The sequence below is a fragment of the Euprymna scolopes genome, chromosome 14, assembly GCF_053919585.1.
Source record: "Euprymna scolopes isolate OS-2025 chromosome 14, ASM5391958v1, whole genome shotgun sequence".
Taxonomy (NCBI): domain Eukaryota; kingdom Metazoa; phylum Mollusca; class Cephalopoda; order Sepiida; family Sepiolidae; genus Euprymna; species Euprymna scolopes.
This window is the reverse complement of record NC_136495.1, coordinates 90403504-90422408: the sequence shown is the minus strand read 5'-3', so window position 1 is coordinate 90422408 and position 18905 is coordinate 90403504. Positions and strand designations below refer to the sequence as shown.

The window sequence follows — 18905 nt, the reverse complement described above, 5'->3', positions numbered from 1 at the left end:
TTTTCCTCTTTAAGATCTATGTGTTTTGTCACATTTTTTTTACACTATTTTTTTTCAGTAAAAATGCTATATCTTTGTTAAAACAGAAGATTAAGCAATGAAATTTAGCATATAAGTGTATTTTTATGCTAGGAATTAGAATATGCTACTGAAAATTTCCAGAAATGAATGGTTCCAAATAATCTGCAGTAAATGCACATAAATATGCTGCAATTCCTTAAAAATGTCATATATCCATTAAAAGAAAAGTTAGATAACTCAAAATTGAATTGTAATGCATTTTTATGTACAAATAAGTGAAATCGAAATCTAGGACTATTTAAAACTGAATATATTGCCATATTTCTTTGGTATTATTGTAGATTAATACCTTCTGTGAACTCCCCACCCCACCTGACCACTTCTCCAAAATATGCGATTTTACCTTTGTAGACAATTACATGTGAATACCTTGGAAAACCTTTAATGAAAGATAAATATGTATTATTTTAGAATTTTATGTAAAATGATTCTCCATTTTGAGCCATTCTAGCATTTAATGCAGTTAACTATTTTTTTCTTTTTCTATAGGAGATAAATCCTGTTCGTCTTTTTTTAATTTTTTTATTTTGTAAGATGAGTATGTGTGGTTTTAAGAGGGTCTTAGTGCAATTATGAGAGATGGGCAAGTTACCACTCTGACTTTGGGTTGATGATAGAGCTAAGGAAAATTATGTGTGAACACCCTGAAGATTTGATAGAAACAAGCTGCGTGGTCCCCCTCTGGTGCTGCATGTGAGATGACGCCACAAAAAATAGTGAAAAAATTATGAATATGAGAAGTGTGAAAGGCCAATGTTGGTTTCACATTTTCACAAAGTTTCAGAAAAATCTAATGGATTGTGCAAACGTCTTTTTTTTTTTTTTTTGCACTTTTGGGGCATTTGTGACCCGTTTTTTGAGTTCCTGGAATGCAGAATCCTAGTGAAAATGGACAAACAGTGCAGTTTCACATGTATATTTGAATTCAGCACCATGGAAAACCATTATATAATGGTTTTCCATACATATCAAGTTTTTGAGTAATATAAAAAAAGAGCTCCAAAAAGGCATTATTTTTTAGCCCTAAAATCGCAAAGGGATGCGAACCAGAATTTTGCCAGGGTCACCCATACTGAATTTATATTAAGAACAATGGCCTCCACATTTTGGCCAAGTTTCAGGAAAATCTAATGCATGGATCAAACGCTATGTGTCAGTTTTGGCCATTTTGGGGCATTTTGGACCTCTTTGACACCAAATCGCAGTGTAAATAAATAATGGTGCAGTTTCAGGCCTTAACACATATATATTTGAGTTGACCACTGTGAAAAACCATTATATAGTCAGACATATCAAGTTTTTGTTGAGAAATATGAAAAAAGAGCCACAAAAAGGGGCGTTTTTAGCACTAAAAGTCCTGCAAAAAAAATTTTTTACCGTGCATATCTATTTAATGAAATACAATTTGTGGCAAAATTTCAGGAAAACTAATGGATGGTTATCTGGCAATTGTCCGAACTAACAGACGGACGCACGGATGCCACTGAAAATATTGGTCCCTCTCCGATAAATCGGAGGACCAACAAAACAAAAACAATTTTAGTGGGGGTTAGTTTCACATAAATTTAATGCAAAATAATTCACCATTTCAAGACCATTCTAGCGTTTTAGGACAGCTGACCAATTTATTTTTTGGTGGGTGTACTTTTCTTTAAGGAAGGATTTTTTTTTTTTTTTTTTTTTTTTAAATTAAAAAAAATTTTTACGTATTTTTTTTTTTTTTTTAAGACCCTTATATGTAGCTTACCAAAGAACTTTGTTTGGTGAGGATCTTTCCAATTGGACTTTGCGTCATTGTTAGGGTTAAAGAAAGTTTTAGGAGGAGGAGGTTTACCACTCATACTTAGGGTTAGAGGTAGGATCAAAGGAGTTTTTTTTTTATTTTATTTTTTTTTTTTTTTAAGGGCGTTTGACCCCGATATTTATGGTTAGTGGGTCATAATTATTGGCTTTGGAAAATGTTATGCCTTAGATTTTGGACATCAAATTACTTTGAAATATGTAAATTTATGTAAACGAAGGGTGTGAAACTTAACAAGAATTATGACAAACAGACAAAAATAAATTTCATTTAAAAGAAGTCACATCACTAACAGAAAACGTGACATTTGAAAAACTTATTAAATATTTTTTGCTTACTTATTTAAATATCAAAAAACACTTTCTGCTAAAGATAATTTTGGATAAATTTAGTTTTTATTTTCAATTACATTTCTTGTTCGAGTGGGATATTATTTTGTTAAACTTTCCAGTTTAAGACTTATTTCTTTACCTGGACTTCAGGCCAAGATCACAGTGTAGTATTCTGATGCTACACTTCGCCTTTTCTGTTCTGTCAGTGAATGAGAAATCCTTCATGACTGAGACAATTTTTATGTTTGTTTCTATCCAGATTGCCCTTTTTTGGGAAAGCAGATTTTCCTCACATTAAAAACTGACCGTGTGTCTAACAGTACTCGTAGGGAGGCAAGTAAATAAAAACTTAACTAGAAACTGAGCACCTCCAACAAATATTTAAATATTGATTTTGCATTTTCTTTTTTATATAATTGGATAGATTAGTGTCCATTCGATTATATTCCACTAAAAAAAAAAATGTGAAAAAAATGAAAAAAATATATTTGGGATAGAGGGAGGTACTGCTTACACACGGAAAGCAAAAAAATCATATTTCACATTTTCCTTTTTTTCAAAACAAAACACTGTTTAATTCACCGTTAAAAACTAATGTAATGGATAAAAGTGCACGTTACATATTTACGAAGCTTACTTTCTTGTCTTTTCAACTATATTTTTTAAAATTGACCAAAAGTAATGCTGGACTGGTTGGGATTGCTTTAATTATATATTCTGATAACCGAATAGCTCTAATTAAGCTAATTATGTTCTGATAATATGAACTCCAACTAAATATGTAAGAACATTTTTTTTTTTTTTTATATTCATATTTTCATGTTAAATTTACAAATCGTTCTGGAATAAAAAACGAAACCAAAAACACGTTTGTTTGCAGTAATACTATCGCTGATATTAATGCTGCTACTGTTGCTTCTTCAGATCGTTTTTAGATTTTCTTTTAAAACGGAATGATTTTTTTTTCCTGGTATCATGATTTTAAATTGCTCGGTACCACAAAAGAAAGCAGGTTACAATTTTATTTTTAATGGATAAATATAGTAAAACGATTGATTTATTTAACAGTGAGTGTCTGTAAGTAACAGTTTTGGACGCCCAAATCTATTAAGTGATATCCCTTCTAGTTAATTTCCAAATTTTATGATGAAATTCTTAAGAGAAACATGGTATGACCATTTACAAATCGGGGGGGGGGGGTCATTACAAAATCTTACTGAAAACACAGTTTTATGATAACATTTTTATCACTTTATTTGCTTAAAACTCTTAAATTTATATAATGTACATTATTATTTATTAATTCATTTGAAAGTATATTCATTTTCAAAGAAAACTGTAGTATTTTGAGGTCTTAAGGTGCTTTGGTTTTTAACATATGACGATTTTAGAAGAACCCTCTTGGAATCCGTAATTATTCAGAGCATTTTATCATCTGTGTGTATTGCTAATAAAAGTGAAGTAACTGATTTGCCTTGTCACCGCTTCTGGTAGCACTACAACTGAAGTTAGGAAGTATGTTAGCTGACTATAATGAACATGTTTAATAAACTATGCATAATAATTATTACACAACAATATAAAAGTTGATATGTCATAAAATAGATAAACCACATCAATAGCAAAATATTTGTAATTTGGTAAAAAGTAATTTTATAGCATTAGATTGTGCAAAAACTATCGTTTTCTCACATATGTTACTTTTATATATGATTTCTGAATTAATTCATTGATATATATAGCCATGTTATATACCATTTTGAAGCGCGTTTTTTGCTCTATCGAATCGTGTTATTTGTTACCGTTCTCAATTTCTTCATTCGTTTTTTTTTTCTTTCAGGCTTTTCAACAGCATAGACAAAATTCAAATACGCACGATTTTCTTGTTCCAGTTCAAATTAGGCTGAAAAGTTTGTAATATCAATGATGTGTTTGGCCCAGGAACCACTAACAAACGTATGGCACAACGGTGGTTCCAGAAATTTCGCAATGGTGACAAGAGCCTCAAAAATGAAGATGGTCGCGGCCAGCCGACTGCGGTTGATAATGAACATTTGAAAGCCTTAATTGAAGTCGATCCTCACAAAACCACTTGAGATGTTGTTGTTGAACTCGAAGTTGACCACTCGTTCGCCATTTAAAGCAAACGGAAGTCAAAAAGCATTGTCGTTTTGAGGTGTCTTCTGCACAACAAAAATGACTCATTTCTGAAGTGGATTGTGACGTGTGATGAGAAGTAGATCCTCTACAACAATTGGCAATATTTGACACAGTAGTTGGATGCTGGAGAAGCTCCACAATACTTCCCAGAAGCCGAAATTGCACCAAAAAAGGTTATGGTGACTGTGTGGTGGTCTGCGGCAGGTTTCATCAATCACAACTCCTTGAATCTGGGCAAAATGATTACGGCGGAGAAGTACTGCTGACAAATTGAAAAAATGCACCAGAAGCTCCAACGTATGTGCCCGAGAGATTGGTCAATATGAGGGATGAATTCTCCTCCATGGCAACGCTCGCCCGCATGTTGCTCAAGCTGAATGAATTGGACTACAAGACTCTGCTTCATCCACCATATTCACCGGACCTCTCACCCACCGATTATCAGTTTTTCAAGCATCTTGACAACTTTCTGTGCGAAAAATGCTTCAAAAGCCGTGATGGTGCTGAATCAGCCTTAAATGACTTCATCGCTTCCAGAACTTTGGATCCCTATGCTCATGGAATAAATAAAATTGTTTTTCATTGGCAAAAATGTGTTGATTTTAATGGTTGTTATTTCGATTAATGAAGTTTATTATGAAAGGAGTTATGATCTTTTGAAGTTGAACGTCAAAAACGACATTATTTTTGCACCAACTTAGCAATTAAAATATAAATTTCTAAGAGAACTGGTTCCTAAAAGTTGAATTGCCTCTGAATATTTCATAGAATCAAAAAATATCAGGCTTCATTTTTTTACTGGTAATCATTTGTTTGTATTGCTGCTAAGGTTTAAGTTTCAATTGGCAAAACTTTTTGATTGGTGTCATACTTTATTTTTCATCATTGAAAACCAAAATTTGTTTTTGACTATTTTTGTTTTTTTTTTCATTTAAAGCATCAAGTTATTTTATTTTATTTTTTGTAGCAATTGTCAAGTCTCCGCTGGCTGGAGATTTCATCATTATGGAGAGCAAAAAGCTATGTGAAGACTTAGATATAGAAATTTCTCCACCATATCTCATACAATCTAAAGTAAGTTATTCTTATTAACAAAAAAAACAGTAATCCATTTAACTGAAACAACTGTTTTGACATTTCTAAAATTCTTTTTGTATTTTTATACAATTTGGAATTATAACTTCCAATATTTATATAACTAATTGTAAAATTAATAAAATATTTTCTCAGACTTTCATCTTTTAAAGTAAAAGTATAAAAACTTTTATATGTTTGTTCGAATAAATAATTAAAATAGTCATAAGTTCGATCTCAATGGTAAAATTAATTTTATGGAAATAACAATTTTACAAAGACAAAATAACTGATATGAGATTTATCAGTTGGCAAAGAGGACGACAGCTAGAAGGAAAATCTAGTATTTCCAGACATACTACAAAGGGATGACCAAACGAATGCTGCATTTAGGATAGTTAAACAGATACCAAATATAAATATTGTTTGAGCAATAAAATGACAATGAATCAAAAATAAACGAAATACAAATTCAAATCCTGAAATTGGTTAAGAGAATAATTGAAGCAGCATATAAGAAAAGATAAGCATATAAGAAAAGATAAGCATATAAGAAAAGATAAGCATATAAGAATAGATAATCATATAAGAATAGATAATCATATAAGAATAGATAATCATATAAGAATAGATAATCATATAAGAATAGATAATCATATAAGAATAGATAATCATATAAGAATAGATAATCATATAAGAATAGATAATCATATAAGAAAAGAATCATATAAGAATAGATAATCATATAAGAATAGATAATCATATAAGAATAAATAATCATATAAGAATAAATAATCATATAAGAATAGATAATCATATAAGACTAAATAATCATATAAGAAAAGATAAGCATATAAGAATAAATAATCATATAAGAATAAATAATCATATAAGAATAAATAATCATATAAGAAAAGATAAGCATATAAGAAAAGATAATCATATAAGAAAAGATAATCATATAAGAAAAGATAATCATATAAGAAAAGATAATCATATAAGAAAAGATAATCATATGAGAAAAGATAATCATATAAGAATAGATAATCATATAAGAATAGATAATCATATAAGAATATATAATCATATGAGAAAAGATAATCATATAAGAATAAATAATAATATAAGAATAGATAATCATATAAGAATAGATAATCATATAAGAAAAGATAATCATATAAGAAAAGATAATCATATAAGAAAAGATAATCATATAAGAAAAGATAATCATATAAGAAAAGATAATCATAGAAAAGATAATCATATAAGAAAAGATAATCATATAAGAATAAATAATCATATAAGAAAAGATAATCATGTAAGAAAAGATAATCATGTAAGAAAAGATAATCATATAAGAAAAGATAATCATGTAAGAAAAGATAATCATATAAGAAAAGATAATCATGTAAGAAAAGATAAGCATGTAAGAAAAGATAAGCATATAAGAAAAGATAAGCATATAAGAAAAGATAAGCATGTAAGAAAAGATAAGCATATAAGAAAAGATAAGCATGTAAGAAAAGATAATCATATAAGAAAAGATAAGCATATAAGAAAAGATAATCATATAAGAATAAATAATCATATAAGAAAAGATAATCATGTAAGAAAAGATAAGCATGTAAGAAAAGATAAGCATATAAGAAAAGATAAGCATATAAGAAAAGATAAGCATGTAAGAAAAGATAAGCATATAAGAAAAGATAATCATATAAGAATAAATAATCATATAAGAAAAGATAATCATGTAAGAAAAGATAAGCATGTAAGAAAAGATAAGCATATAAGAAAAGATAAGCATATAAGAAAAGATAAGCATGTAAGAAAAGATAAGCATATAAGAAAAGATAAGCATGTAAGAAAAGATAATCATATAAGAAAAGATAAGCATATAAGAAAAGATAAGCATGTAAGAAAAGATAAGCATGTAAGAAAAGATAAGCATATAAGAAAAGATAAGCATATAAGAAAAGATAAGCATATAAGAAAAGATAATCATAGAAAAGATAAGCATATAAGAAAAGATAATCATATAAGAAAAGATAAGCATATAAGAAAAGATAAGCATATAAGAAAAGATAAGCATATAAGAAAAGATAAGCATATAAGAAAAGATAATCATATAAGAAAAGATAAGCATATAAGAAAAGATAATCATATAAGAAAAGATAAGCATATAAGAAAAGATAAGCATGTAAGAAAAGATAATCATGTAAGAAAAGATAATCATGTAAGAAAAGATAATCATGTAAGAAAAGATAATCATATAAGAAAAGATAATCATATAAGAAAAGATAATCATATAAGAAAAGATAATCATATAAGAAAAGATAATCATATAAGAAAAGATAATCATATAAGAAAAGATAAGCATATAAGAAAAGATAATCATATAAGAAAAGATAATCATATAAGAAAAGATAAGCATATAAGAAAAGATAAGCATATAAGAAAAGATAATCATATAAGAAAAGATAATCATATAAGAAAAGATAATCATATAAGAAAAGATAATCATATAAGAAAAGATAATCATATAAGAAAAGATAATCATATAAGAAAAGATAATCATATAAGAAAAGATAATCATATAAGAAAAGATAATCATATAAGAAAAGATAAGCATATAAGAAAAGATAATCATATAAGAAAAGATAAGCATATAAGAAAAGATAATCATATAAGAAAAGATAATCATATAAGAAAAGATAAGCATATAAGAAAAGATAATCATATAAGAAAAGATAAGCATATAAGAAAAGATAAGCATGTAAGAAAAGATAATCATGTAAGAAAAGATAATCATGTAAGAAAAGATAATCATATAAGAAAAGATAATCATATAAGAAAAGATAATCATATAAGAAAAGATAATCATATAAGAAAAGATAATCATATAAGAAAAGATAATCATATAAGAAAAGATAATCATATAAGAAAAGATAAGCATATAAGAAAAGATAAGCATGTAAGAAAAGATAATCATGTAAGAAAAGATAATCATGTAAGAAAAGATAATCATATAAGAAAAGATAAGCATAGAAAAGATAAGCATATAAGAAAAGATAAGCATATAAGAAAAGATAAGCATATAAGAAAAGATAATCATATAAGAAAAGATAAGCATATAAGAAAAGATAAGCATGTAAGAAAAGATAATCATGTAAGAAAAGATAATCATATAAGAAAAGATAATCATGTAAGAAAAGATAAGCATGTAAGAAAAGATAATCATATAAGAAAAGATAAGCATATAAGAAAAGATAATCATATAAGAAAAGATAATCATATAAGAAAAGATAATCATATAAGAAAAGATAAGCATATAAGAAAAGATAATCATATAAGAATAGATAAGCATATAAGAAAAGATAATCATAGAAAAGATAATCATATAAGAAAAGATAATCATATAAGAAAAGATAAGCATGTAAGAAAAGATAAGCATATAAGAAAAGATAATCATATAAGAAAAGATAAGCATATAAGAAAAGATAAGCATATAAGAAAAGATAATCATATAAGAAAAGATAAGCATATAAGAAAAGATAAGCATATAAGAAAAGATAATCATATAAGAAAAGATAAGCATATAAGAAAAGATAAGCATATAAGAAAAGATAATCATATAAGAAAAGATAATCATATAAGAAAAGATAAGCATATAAGAAAAGATAAGCATATAAGAAAAGATAAGCATATAAGAAAAGATAATCATATAAGAATAGATAAGCATATAAGAAAAGATAATCATATAAGAATAGATAAGCATATAAGAAAAGATAATCATATAAGAAAAGATAATCATATAAGAAAAGATAATCATAGAAAAGATAATCATATAAGAAAAGATAATCATATAAGAATAGATAAGCATGTAAGAAAAGATAATCATGTAAGAAAAGATAATCATGTAAGAAAAGATAATCATATAAGAAAAGATAATCATATAAGAAAAGATAATCATATAAGAAAAGATAATCATATAAGAAAAGATAATCATATAAGAAAAGATAAGCATGTAAGAAAAGATAAGCATATAAGAATAGATAAGCATATAAGAAAAGATAATCATATAAGAATAGATAATCATATAAGAAAAGATAATCATATAAGAAAAGATAATCATATAAGAAAAGATAAGCATGTAAGAAAAGATAAGCATATAAGAAAAGATAATCATATAAGAAAAGATAAGCATATAAGAAAAGATAATCATATAAGAAAAGATAAGCATATAAGAAAAGATAAGCATATAAGAAAAGATAATCATATAAGAAAAGATAATCATATAAGAAAAGATAAGCATATAAGAAAAGATAAGCATATAAGAAAAGATAAGCATATAAGAAAAGATAATCATATAAGAATAGATAAGCATATAAGAAAAGATAAGCATATAAGAAAAGATAATCATATAAGAAAAGATAATCATATAAGAAAAGATAATCATATAAGAAAAGATAATCATATAAGAAAAGATAATCATATAAGAAAAGATAAGCATGTAAGAAAAGATAAGCATGTAAGAAAAGATAATCATATAAGAATAGATAAGCATGTAAGAAAAGATAAGCATATAAGAAAAGATAAGCATATAAGAAAAGATAATCATATAAGAAAAGATAATCATATAAGAAAAGATAATCATATAAGAAAAGATAATCATATAAGAAAAGATAATCATATAAGAAAAGATAAGCATGTAAGAAAAGATAAGCATGTAAGAAAAGATAATCATATAAGAATAGATAAGCATATAAGAAAAGATAAGCATATAAGAAAAGATAAGCATATAAGAAAAGATAATCATATAAGAAAAGATAATCATATAAGAAAAGATAAGCATATAAGAAAAGATAATCATATAAGAAAAGATAAGCATATAAGAAAAGATAATCATATAAGAAAAGATAATCATATAAGAAAAGATAATCATATAAGAAAAGATAAGCATATAAGAAAAGATAAGCATATAAGAAAAGATAAGCATATAAGAAAAGATAAGCATGTAAGAAAAGATAATCATGTAAGAAAAGATAATCATATAAGAATAGATAAGCATATAAGAAAAGATAATCATATAAGAATAGATAAGCATATAAGAAAAGATAATCATAGAAAAGATAATCATATAAGAAAAGATAATCATATAAGAAAAGATAAGCATATAAGAAAAGATAATCATAGAAAAGATAATCATATAAGAAAAGATAATCATATAAGAAAAGATAATCATATAAGAAAAGATAAGCATATAAGAAAAGATAAGCATATAAGAAAAGATAAGCATATAAGAAAAGATAATCATATAAGAATAGATAAGCATATAAGAAAAGATAAGCATATAAGAAAAGATAATCATATAAGAAAAGATAATCATATAAGAAAAGATAAGCATGTAAGAAAAGATAATCATGTAAGAAAAGATAATCATATAAGAAAAGATAATCATATAAGAAAAGATAAGCATATAAGAAAAGATAATCATATAAGAATAGATAAGCATATAAGAAAAGATAAGCATGTAAGAAAAGATAATCATATAAGAAAAGATAATCATATAAGAAAAGATAATCATATAAGAAAAGATAAGCATATAAGAAAAGATAAGCATATAAGAAAAGATAAGCATATAAGAAAAGATAATCATATAAGAAAAGATAATCATATAAGAAAAGATAAGCATGTAAGAAAAGATAATCATGTAAGAAAAGATAATCATATAAGAAAAGATAATCATATAAGAAAAGATAAGCATATAAGAAAAGATAATCATATAAGAATAGATAAGCATATAAGAAAAGATAAGCATATAAGAAAAGATAATCATATAAGAAAAGATAATCATATAAGAAAAGATAAGCATATAAGAAAAGATAATCATATAAGAAAAGATAATCATATAAGAAAAGATAATCATATAAGAAAAGATAATCATATAAGAAAAGATAATCATATAAGAAAAGATAATCATATAAGAAAAGATAAGCATATAAGAAAAGATAAGCATAGAAAAGATAATCATATAAGAAAAGATAATCATATAAGAAAAGATAAGCATATAAGAAAAGATAATCATATAAGAAAAGATAAGCATATAAGAAAAGATAATCATAGAAAAGATAATCATATAAGAAAAGATAAGCATATAAGAAAAGATAATCATATAAGAAAAGATAAGCATATAAGAAAAGATAAGCATGTAAGAAAAGATAATCATATAAGAAAAGATAAGCATATAAGAAAAGATAAGCATATAAGAAAAGATAAGCATGTAAGAAAAGATAAGCATGTAAGAAAAGATAAGCATATAAGAAAAGATAATCATATAAGAAAAGATAAGCATATAAGAAAAGATAATCATATAAGAAAAGATAAGCATATAAGAAAAGATAATCATATAAGAAAAGATAATCATATAAGAAAAGATAATCATATAAGAAAAGATAATCATATAAGAAAAGATAATCATATAAGAAAAGATAATCATATAAGAAAAGATAATCATATAAGAAAAGATAAGCATATAAGAAAAGATAAGCATGTAAGAAAAGATAATCATATAAGAAAAGATAAGCATATAAGAAAAGATAATCATATAAGAAAAGATAAGCATATAAGAAAAGATAATCATATAAGAAAAGATAAGCATATAAGAAAAGATAATCATATAAGAAAAGATAAGCATATAAGAAAAGATAATCATATAAGAAAAGATAAGCATGTAAGAAAAGATAATCATATAAGAAAAGATAAGCATATAAGAAAAGATAAGCATATAAGAAAAGATAAGCATATAAGAAAAGATAATCATATAAGAAAAGATAAGCATATAAGAAAAGATAAGCATATAAGAAAAGATAAGCATATAAGAAAAGATAATCATATAAGAAAAGATAATCATAGAAAAGATAAGCATATAAGAAAAGATAATCATATAAGAAAAGATAATCATATAAGAAAAGATAATCATATAAGAAAAGATAATCATATAAGAAAAGATAATCATATAAGAAAAGATAATCATATAAGAAAAGATAAGCATATAAGAAAAGATAAGCATGTAAGAAAAGATAATCATATAAGAAAAGATAAGCATATAAGAAAAGATAATCATATAAGAAAAGATAAGCATATAAGAAAAGATAATCATATAAGAAAAGATAAGCATATAAGAAAAGATAATCATATAAGAAAAGATAATCATATAAGAAAAGATAAGCATATAAGAAAAGATAAGCATATAAGAAAAGATAATCATATAAGAAAAGATAATCATATAAGAAAAGATAATCATATAAGAAAAGATAATCATATAAGAAAAGATAATCATATAAGAAAAGATAATCATATAAGAAAAGATAAGCATATAAGAAAAGATAAGCATAGAAAAGATAAGCATATAAGAAAAGATAATCATATAAGAAAAGATAATCATATAAGAAAAGATAATCATAAGAAAAGATAATCATATAAGAAAAGATAATCATATAAGAAAAGATAATCATATAAGAATAGATAAGCATATAAGAAAAGATAATCATAGATAAAATGCAATTTAGTTTTGTGGTTGAAGACTACTGAGGCTATATTTACCTTTTTAAGAAGAAAACCCTGTATTTTGATTTTATGAATTTGAAGAAAGCTTTTTTTATATACTCATGTTCACTCCATATTGCCACTTGGACATAAAGAGCTACTATTTGGGGTCATGTCTAGGAAAGATTAACAAGATATTTGTTTATGTTACATTTAAACTTCTGCATGTCAGTACAGCCAGAGAAGCAGGCAGGAGAAAGGGAATTCCAAAGTCTAGCTGTTCGAGGGAAGAAACTATTAGAATAGAAAGCTTTCTAGCATTTAGGGACATCAACAGTGAAGGGGTGAGATCTTTTTTCAGCAGGTTTGTTAGGGATATGTATGTTGAAGGGGTACAAGTGAAACGAGTTCATCAGAACATATTCCATTAAAATATTTATAAAACAGGCACAGTGATACAAAATTGCGGCGATGGGACAGGGGCTGGAGCTTAGTTGATAAAGTGGGACCGATTAGATTGACAACTCTTTTTTTAACTTTATTTAAGAGGGAGAGACTAGTGGTAGATGCACCAGCCCAGATGTGGCAACAATACTCCATGCATGGGCGAATGGTGGCCTTGTAGAGGTACAGGATACTCTCAAGTGTGAGTAGTCTTCTAGCTTGATAGAGGGAACCCACCTTCTTTGCAGCAGCCTTTGCAATGTCCTCTATGTATTTGTTCCAGTTCATATTCCTCACAAATGTTAAGCCGAGGAGTTTGAAGGTAGAATTCTCAGGCAGGGTGCTATTTGTCATGGATATAGGGGGTCTTGTAATTGTTAAAGAAGAGCAGCTTAGTTTTACTAGCATTAAATGTTATCATCTATTTACGGCCCCATTCCATTATAGTCTGGAGGTCATTTTCTAACGATTTTGCCATTGTTTTTTGAGAAAATGCCAACAGAAATTATCTACTAGGGTCAAATGAATGGTTGGTTAGGGTTGTACAAGCAAGAAATGCTCAAAGTTATGTTAAAATTAACATGTCCAGTGACAGCTTAAATGTTCAAGTAAGAAGTTTTGCTATTACTAACCAGCAAAGTGTTACCACTATCAACGAAGAAAAGGGTCTATCTATATGTACACAATGTGATGATATATCGAAGTGGAACTTAGCCAGTGAGATTTGAGGATATTAGGTGCATGGAGAAATGATATGAGAATGGTACGATGGATGTGTAAAAAGAATATCAAAAACAGACTTAGTTCTGATGAGCTCAGAGGAAAATTAAATCTGGAGAGATGTGTACAGAACAGAAGACTTTAATGATATGATCATGTTGAAAGAATGGATGAGAATTCTTGGATTAATGGATATAAAACAGTTAAGGTGGCAGGTTCAGTTTGTAGGAAAAGACCACAGAAAACCTGGGAGGAAGTAATAAGGATGAACTTAAAAGAAAGGTAGATAAAAAAAAAAAGACCTGGGTAAACATATGTTCACTTGGAAGTCAATTTCTAAAGGCCACGTGCCAGCATGTAAAACAAATGTTAAACTGAATATGACGATCATGAGAAGATATGTTGGCAGAGATAGTGGAATAGTAAAACATTTTCTATTGAATTAAATACTTCTTCCACAGTTTCCTGTGCGTCATGAGTAAGTTGCTGGAATCTATTAAATAGTGAAGTAAAAATAACATTCTTAGTGACATGCAATATGGTTTCCGTTCTGCTAGATCTACAGCAGATGTGCTAACGGTTATATCTCATAGAATCTTTCTAGGGCAATTGCTCTTGACATATTAAAGGCCTTTGATAGAGTATGGCGTAAAGGTTTACTTCACAGGATCTTCAGCTATGGTATAGCTGGAAATGTCTTCTCAATTATTAAATCATTTCTCTCCGATAGGTTCATAAGAGTAGTGGTTGATGGGCAGAAAGCAGAAGCTCAAAGTATTAATGCCTCAGGGGTCCATCCTGGGCCCAATTCTCTTCCTGATCTACATTAATGATCTTCCAAATCACATCCTTACATCATTCGTAGATATTTATGCTGATAACACTACTATCTATGGTAGCACATCAAAGACCGTAAACGACCAAGTTCTCTCAGATTCTTTCTTTCCTCTGATCCCTAGCAAGTGATACAATGAGGAAAGAAGTGGCTTGTTACTTTTAATGCATGTAAAACCAAGCTTTTATCTTTACGTCATGAATGCTCTGATCCCCATCTGGCATCAATTGAAATGAATGGCTCTCGTCTTGGGGAAGCCTCATGTTTGGGCAAGCTTCTGGGCTTGACTTTTACTCCTGATCTGAAATGGAACACATACATTAAATCCATTGCCAAGGTCATTGGAAAAGTAGTGGGATCCTTCTATTGATCCAGTAGAGATACCTCACTACTGATGCAACTCTCTCTCTATATCTATATAAGAGCCAGGTACATCCAAGAATGGAGTACTGTTGCGACATTTGGGCAGGAGCTGCTAAAAAGGACTTATCTTGCCTTGATAGAGTGTTCAAAATAGACTTTGTAGCCTCATAGGGGAGGACCTTTTCTCTTCCCTGCAATCTCTTTCTCACAGAAGAGATGTTGCAAGTTTGTCTCTACTTTATCATTATTTTCATGGCAAGTATTCAACTGAGCTCCAATCTATAGTCCCCCCTCCTCACCAAACTTCACAAGAAACACCCGTCTAGCAGAAAATACTATCAATAATTTCTCCCACTCTTTATCTGTGCCTAAACCTAAACGTAGATTCCTAAACAAAGCTTCTTTCTTAGAACTGCACGCCTATGGAATTGCTTTCTGTTTTCCTGCTTTCCAGCTAACTACAATATGGTTGTCTTCAAGTCTAACGTAAACATTTTGATGAGCCGTTCCATATAAGTTAACAAATTTAGCAAATTTCCATGACTAACGATTACTATATTGTCCAATTGTCTACTGTCCACTCTTTAACCCTTACCCTCGAGTGGCCTCTTGGCCTTGATAAGTGATGATGCCTATGTAAAAATAAAAATAGTTTTCTCCAATGATTTCTATATTTATAGGATGTCAAAAATTATAAATTGTGATAACGAACAAAACAAGCAAACTTTTTAAATAAATCAGTTTATTATAATAATTCTTTATCTTAAAAACTTTGACTAAAAAAAATTGAAAAAATTTTTCTTCATCTTTTTTACCAAATTAAGAAAAATAAAAGGACAAAATTTTTCATCTATTGGGATTGATGTCTTAGAACCTTTAATATAAATCTACTGTTAAATCGAACATCTTATTGCAACATGTGTTGAAAATATTTATTTGATCATCAATTTAAATTCCAATATCACTATCTCAAATCATCTAAATTTCTCGAAAAGTTGATTGTGGTTGTAGTGCCATTTCTTCTTTTGGAGAGAACAGCTTTTTTTATGAAACGTTTTATCTTTGTCTGGAAATAAGGAATTCTCTAAAGATATTCCTAGATATTCTGTTACAATTAAAAAACAATTTAATTTGATTAGTTTGTTTAATATTCAGTTCCATATGGTTTTCTTTTTTATCTTTTACTTCCTGCTCTAAGTTCACTTTTTTATATTTATATGCTGATAAAGTTCAATTTTTTTTTTCACTGACATTGATATTGAAAGTCTATTTTTCTATGCAAAAGTTATTAAAATGAACTAATATAATTCAGTCATGGATATGAGAGTGAGTTCATGAAGGTTAATTAATTTGCATATTCTTTTGAAAAATGAACTTTAATCATTTAGTTTCTTATTGGATGATTGCTTTCATTTTATTATTACGCTCAGTTCTATTTCTGCATATTTTGTGCATAATTGTGTAAAATTTAGGATGAAAAAATTCTAACATATGCTTGTCTGTGTGTATGTGGAACAGTCTCTACCAAACTTCTCTCTCAATTTTTTGTCTACAGACTTGACACTTAATATATAGGTGATTTGGACCTGTGGAACAAATTCGATTTGGTTTTTAATTGGTAAAAATAACTACTAAGGGGTCAAAAAAAATTTATAAATTGACCTTGGCAGGAGTAAGTTGACTAAACCTGTTGCTTAATGTGCATGCGCAAATATACAGTTATAGGTTAAAGTCACTTAATTTTTAATATTTTATCATCCATCTCTTGATAGCACAAACAATGACAACTTGAGCTGGAACGGTAAATGTTTTAGTTTCAATTGTAGTTGATAGCCCTCAAGTCATATTTTTTAAACTTCTGAAACACATGTACTAAAAGCGTTAAAAAACAACAAAATGTACTAAGTACATGCGTTTCTGTTAATCATTGTATTTATAACTTCTTACATGTACTTAAGGTAGAATTGTGTTTTTTAGTGGTAAAAAAACCCAAAAAAAACAAATATATAAAAAATAAAAGGTACTTGTGCACTTATGCTACCATACTGAAATAATGTTATTATTTAGAAACCCATTCTTAACATGGGAGGGAAGGTTGTTTTGTTAACTATTCTTTACTTTCACCTAACAAAAAAATAAAAAAGATATTGTGAAACTGGAATTTAATTTGAAAATAGTTTTTAAAAAATAGCACGGTAACATAAGTGCATAAGCACCTGTCAATTTCGTTCTTAAATAAATTCAAACATCTTTCACTGACTCATTCTGGCTGACTTCGGGTTCGATCCCCCCTCCGACGAGTTCTTTTTTATTTAACACCACTACAAACACCCGGGCAATGACGACGACGTAGGTTTGTTTGTTATAAGCGAAGTAAAAAAAGAAAACAACATTAACACTTAAGCGGGGAAAAAAAAACTAACGTAAGGTAAACAAACGATGAAAACAGAAAAATGAACACATGAAAAATGGCTTAAATAAGCTTGTTTCGATATTAAAATTTAAAAACTCGGTGGGTACCCGGGTGTTTTTGGTTGTCACTAAGAATAAGCGAAGTAAAAAAAAAAAAAACAGAAAAACGAACGTTACGTGAAAAATGGCTTAAATAACACTGATTCAATATTTAAATTTAAAAAATCGAAAAAAAAAAAAACAACCATCTCACACCACGATTCAAACCCAAAACTTTTAGATAATGAACCAAGGACTTAAGCAACTGAGCTAAAGCGACGTACATGAAGTTCGGTTTTTCAACTATTTAAAGTAAATCAGGTCACGACGTCATCTGACGCATGCGTAGAATCGGTCATTGTTACGAGAGAACCGTTTTTGTTGACCCCCCCACCCCCTGTCGAAAATTGTCGATTTCGGGATGAAAAAGTTAACGTTTTTGGCCAATTTTTCGAGCAAAGGATGGAGCTTTGATGTGATACCGAGTTTGTGAATTTTCATCGTGTCTGTCGAAAGTTTTTAGCAGACATCCAAACATACACACATACATACATTTTCGCTTTTATATATGTATATAGGTGTCAACTGATACCACTGCGTTTCCAAGTGGACTGTGGGCATTAATCACACAATCCTCAGGTACTGTGGTGAGGAATAGGTCTAGAAGTGAAACCTGCTGAGGTTCATGATCTGGTAGGCCAGTTGGAAACATTACTGTCTATGTGAGGGAATGGAGAAGCTATTAGTGGAGCATCCAGCTGCATCTGTGTAATCTGAGAAACCAAGCCAATTTTTATGGTCGACATTAAAGTCACCAAACGCATGTATTTGGGCCTTACTATCCAAGGAGAGTGCTGCATCTATACTATCAAAGTCATGATCGATTAGAGTACAATCCTGACTTGATGAAAAACAGTAGAGAAAATATAAGTAACTAACGTAGTGATGAAATGTTAGTCGAAAGCACATAAAAGCCTGGTCATCCGATTCAATATTTTTCTCTCTAGAAACATTATTGTCTATGTGAGGGAATGGGCTATAGAGAAGCTATGTGGAGCATCCAGCTACATCTGTGTAACCTGAGAAACCAAGCCAATTT

The 18905-nt window shown here is 28.2% G+C and overlaps 1 protein-coding gene across 2 annotated transcripts in view; it reads left to right on the top strand.

Annotated features, from left to right (window-relative positions):
* Positions 1–18905, top strand: part of LOC145293156 (actin-like protein 6B) — a 177960-nt gene that overhangs the window by 35683 nt on the left and 123372 nt on the right. For both annotated transcript variants that reach the window (XR_013869675.1, XM_080139606.1), the window contains exon 5: positions 5342–5448. Coding sequence is in view for 1 of the 2 variants with exons in the window: in XM_080139606.1 (XP_079995732.1) it covers positions 5342–5448 (107 nt within the window). In the remaining variant the exon portion in view is untranslated. The remainder of the gene's footprint in view (positions 1–5341; positions 5449–18905) is intronic.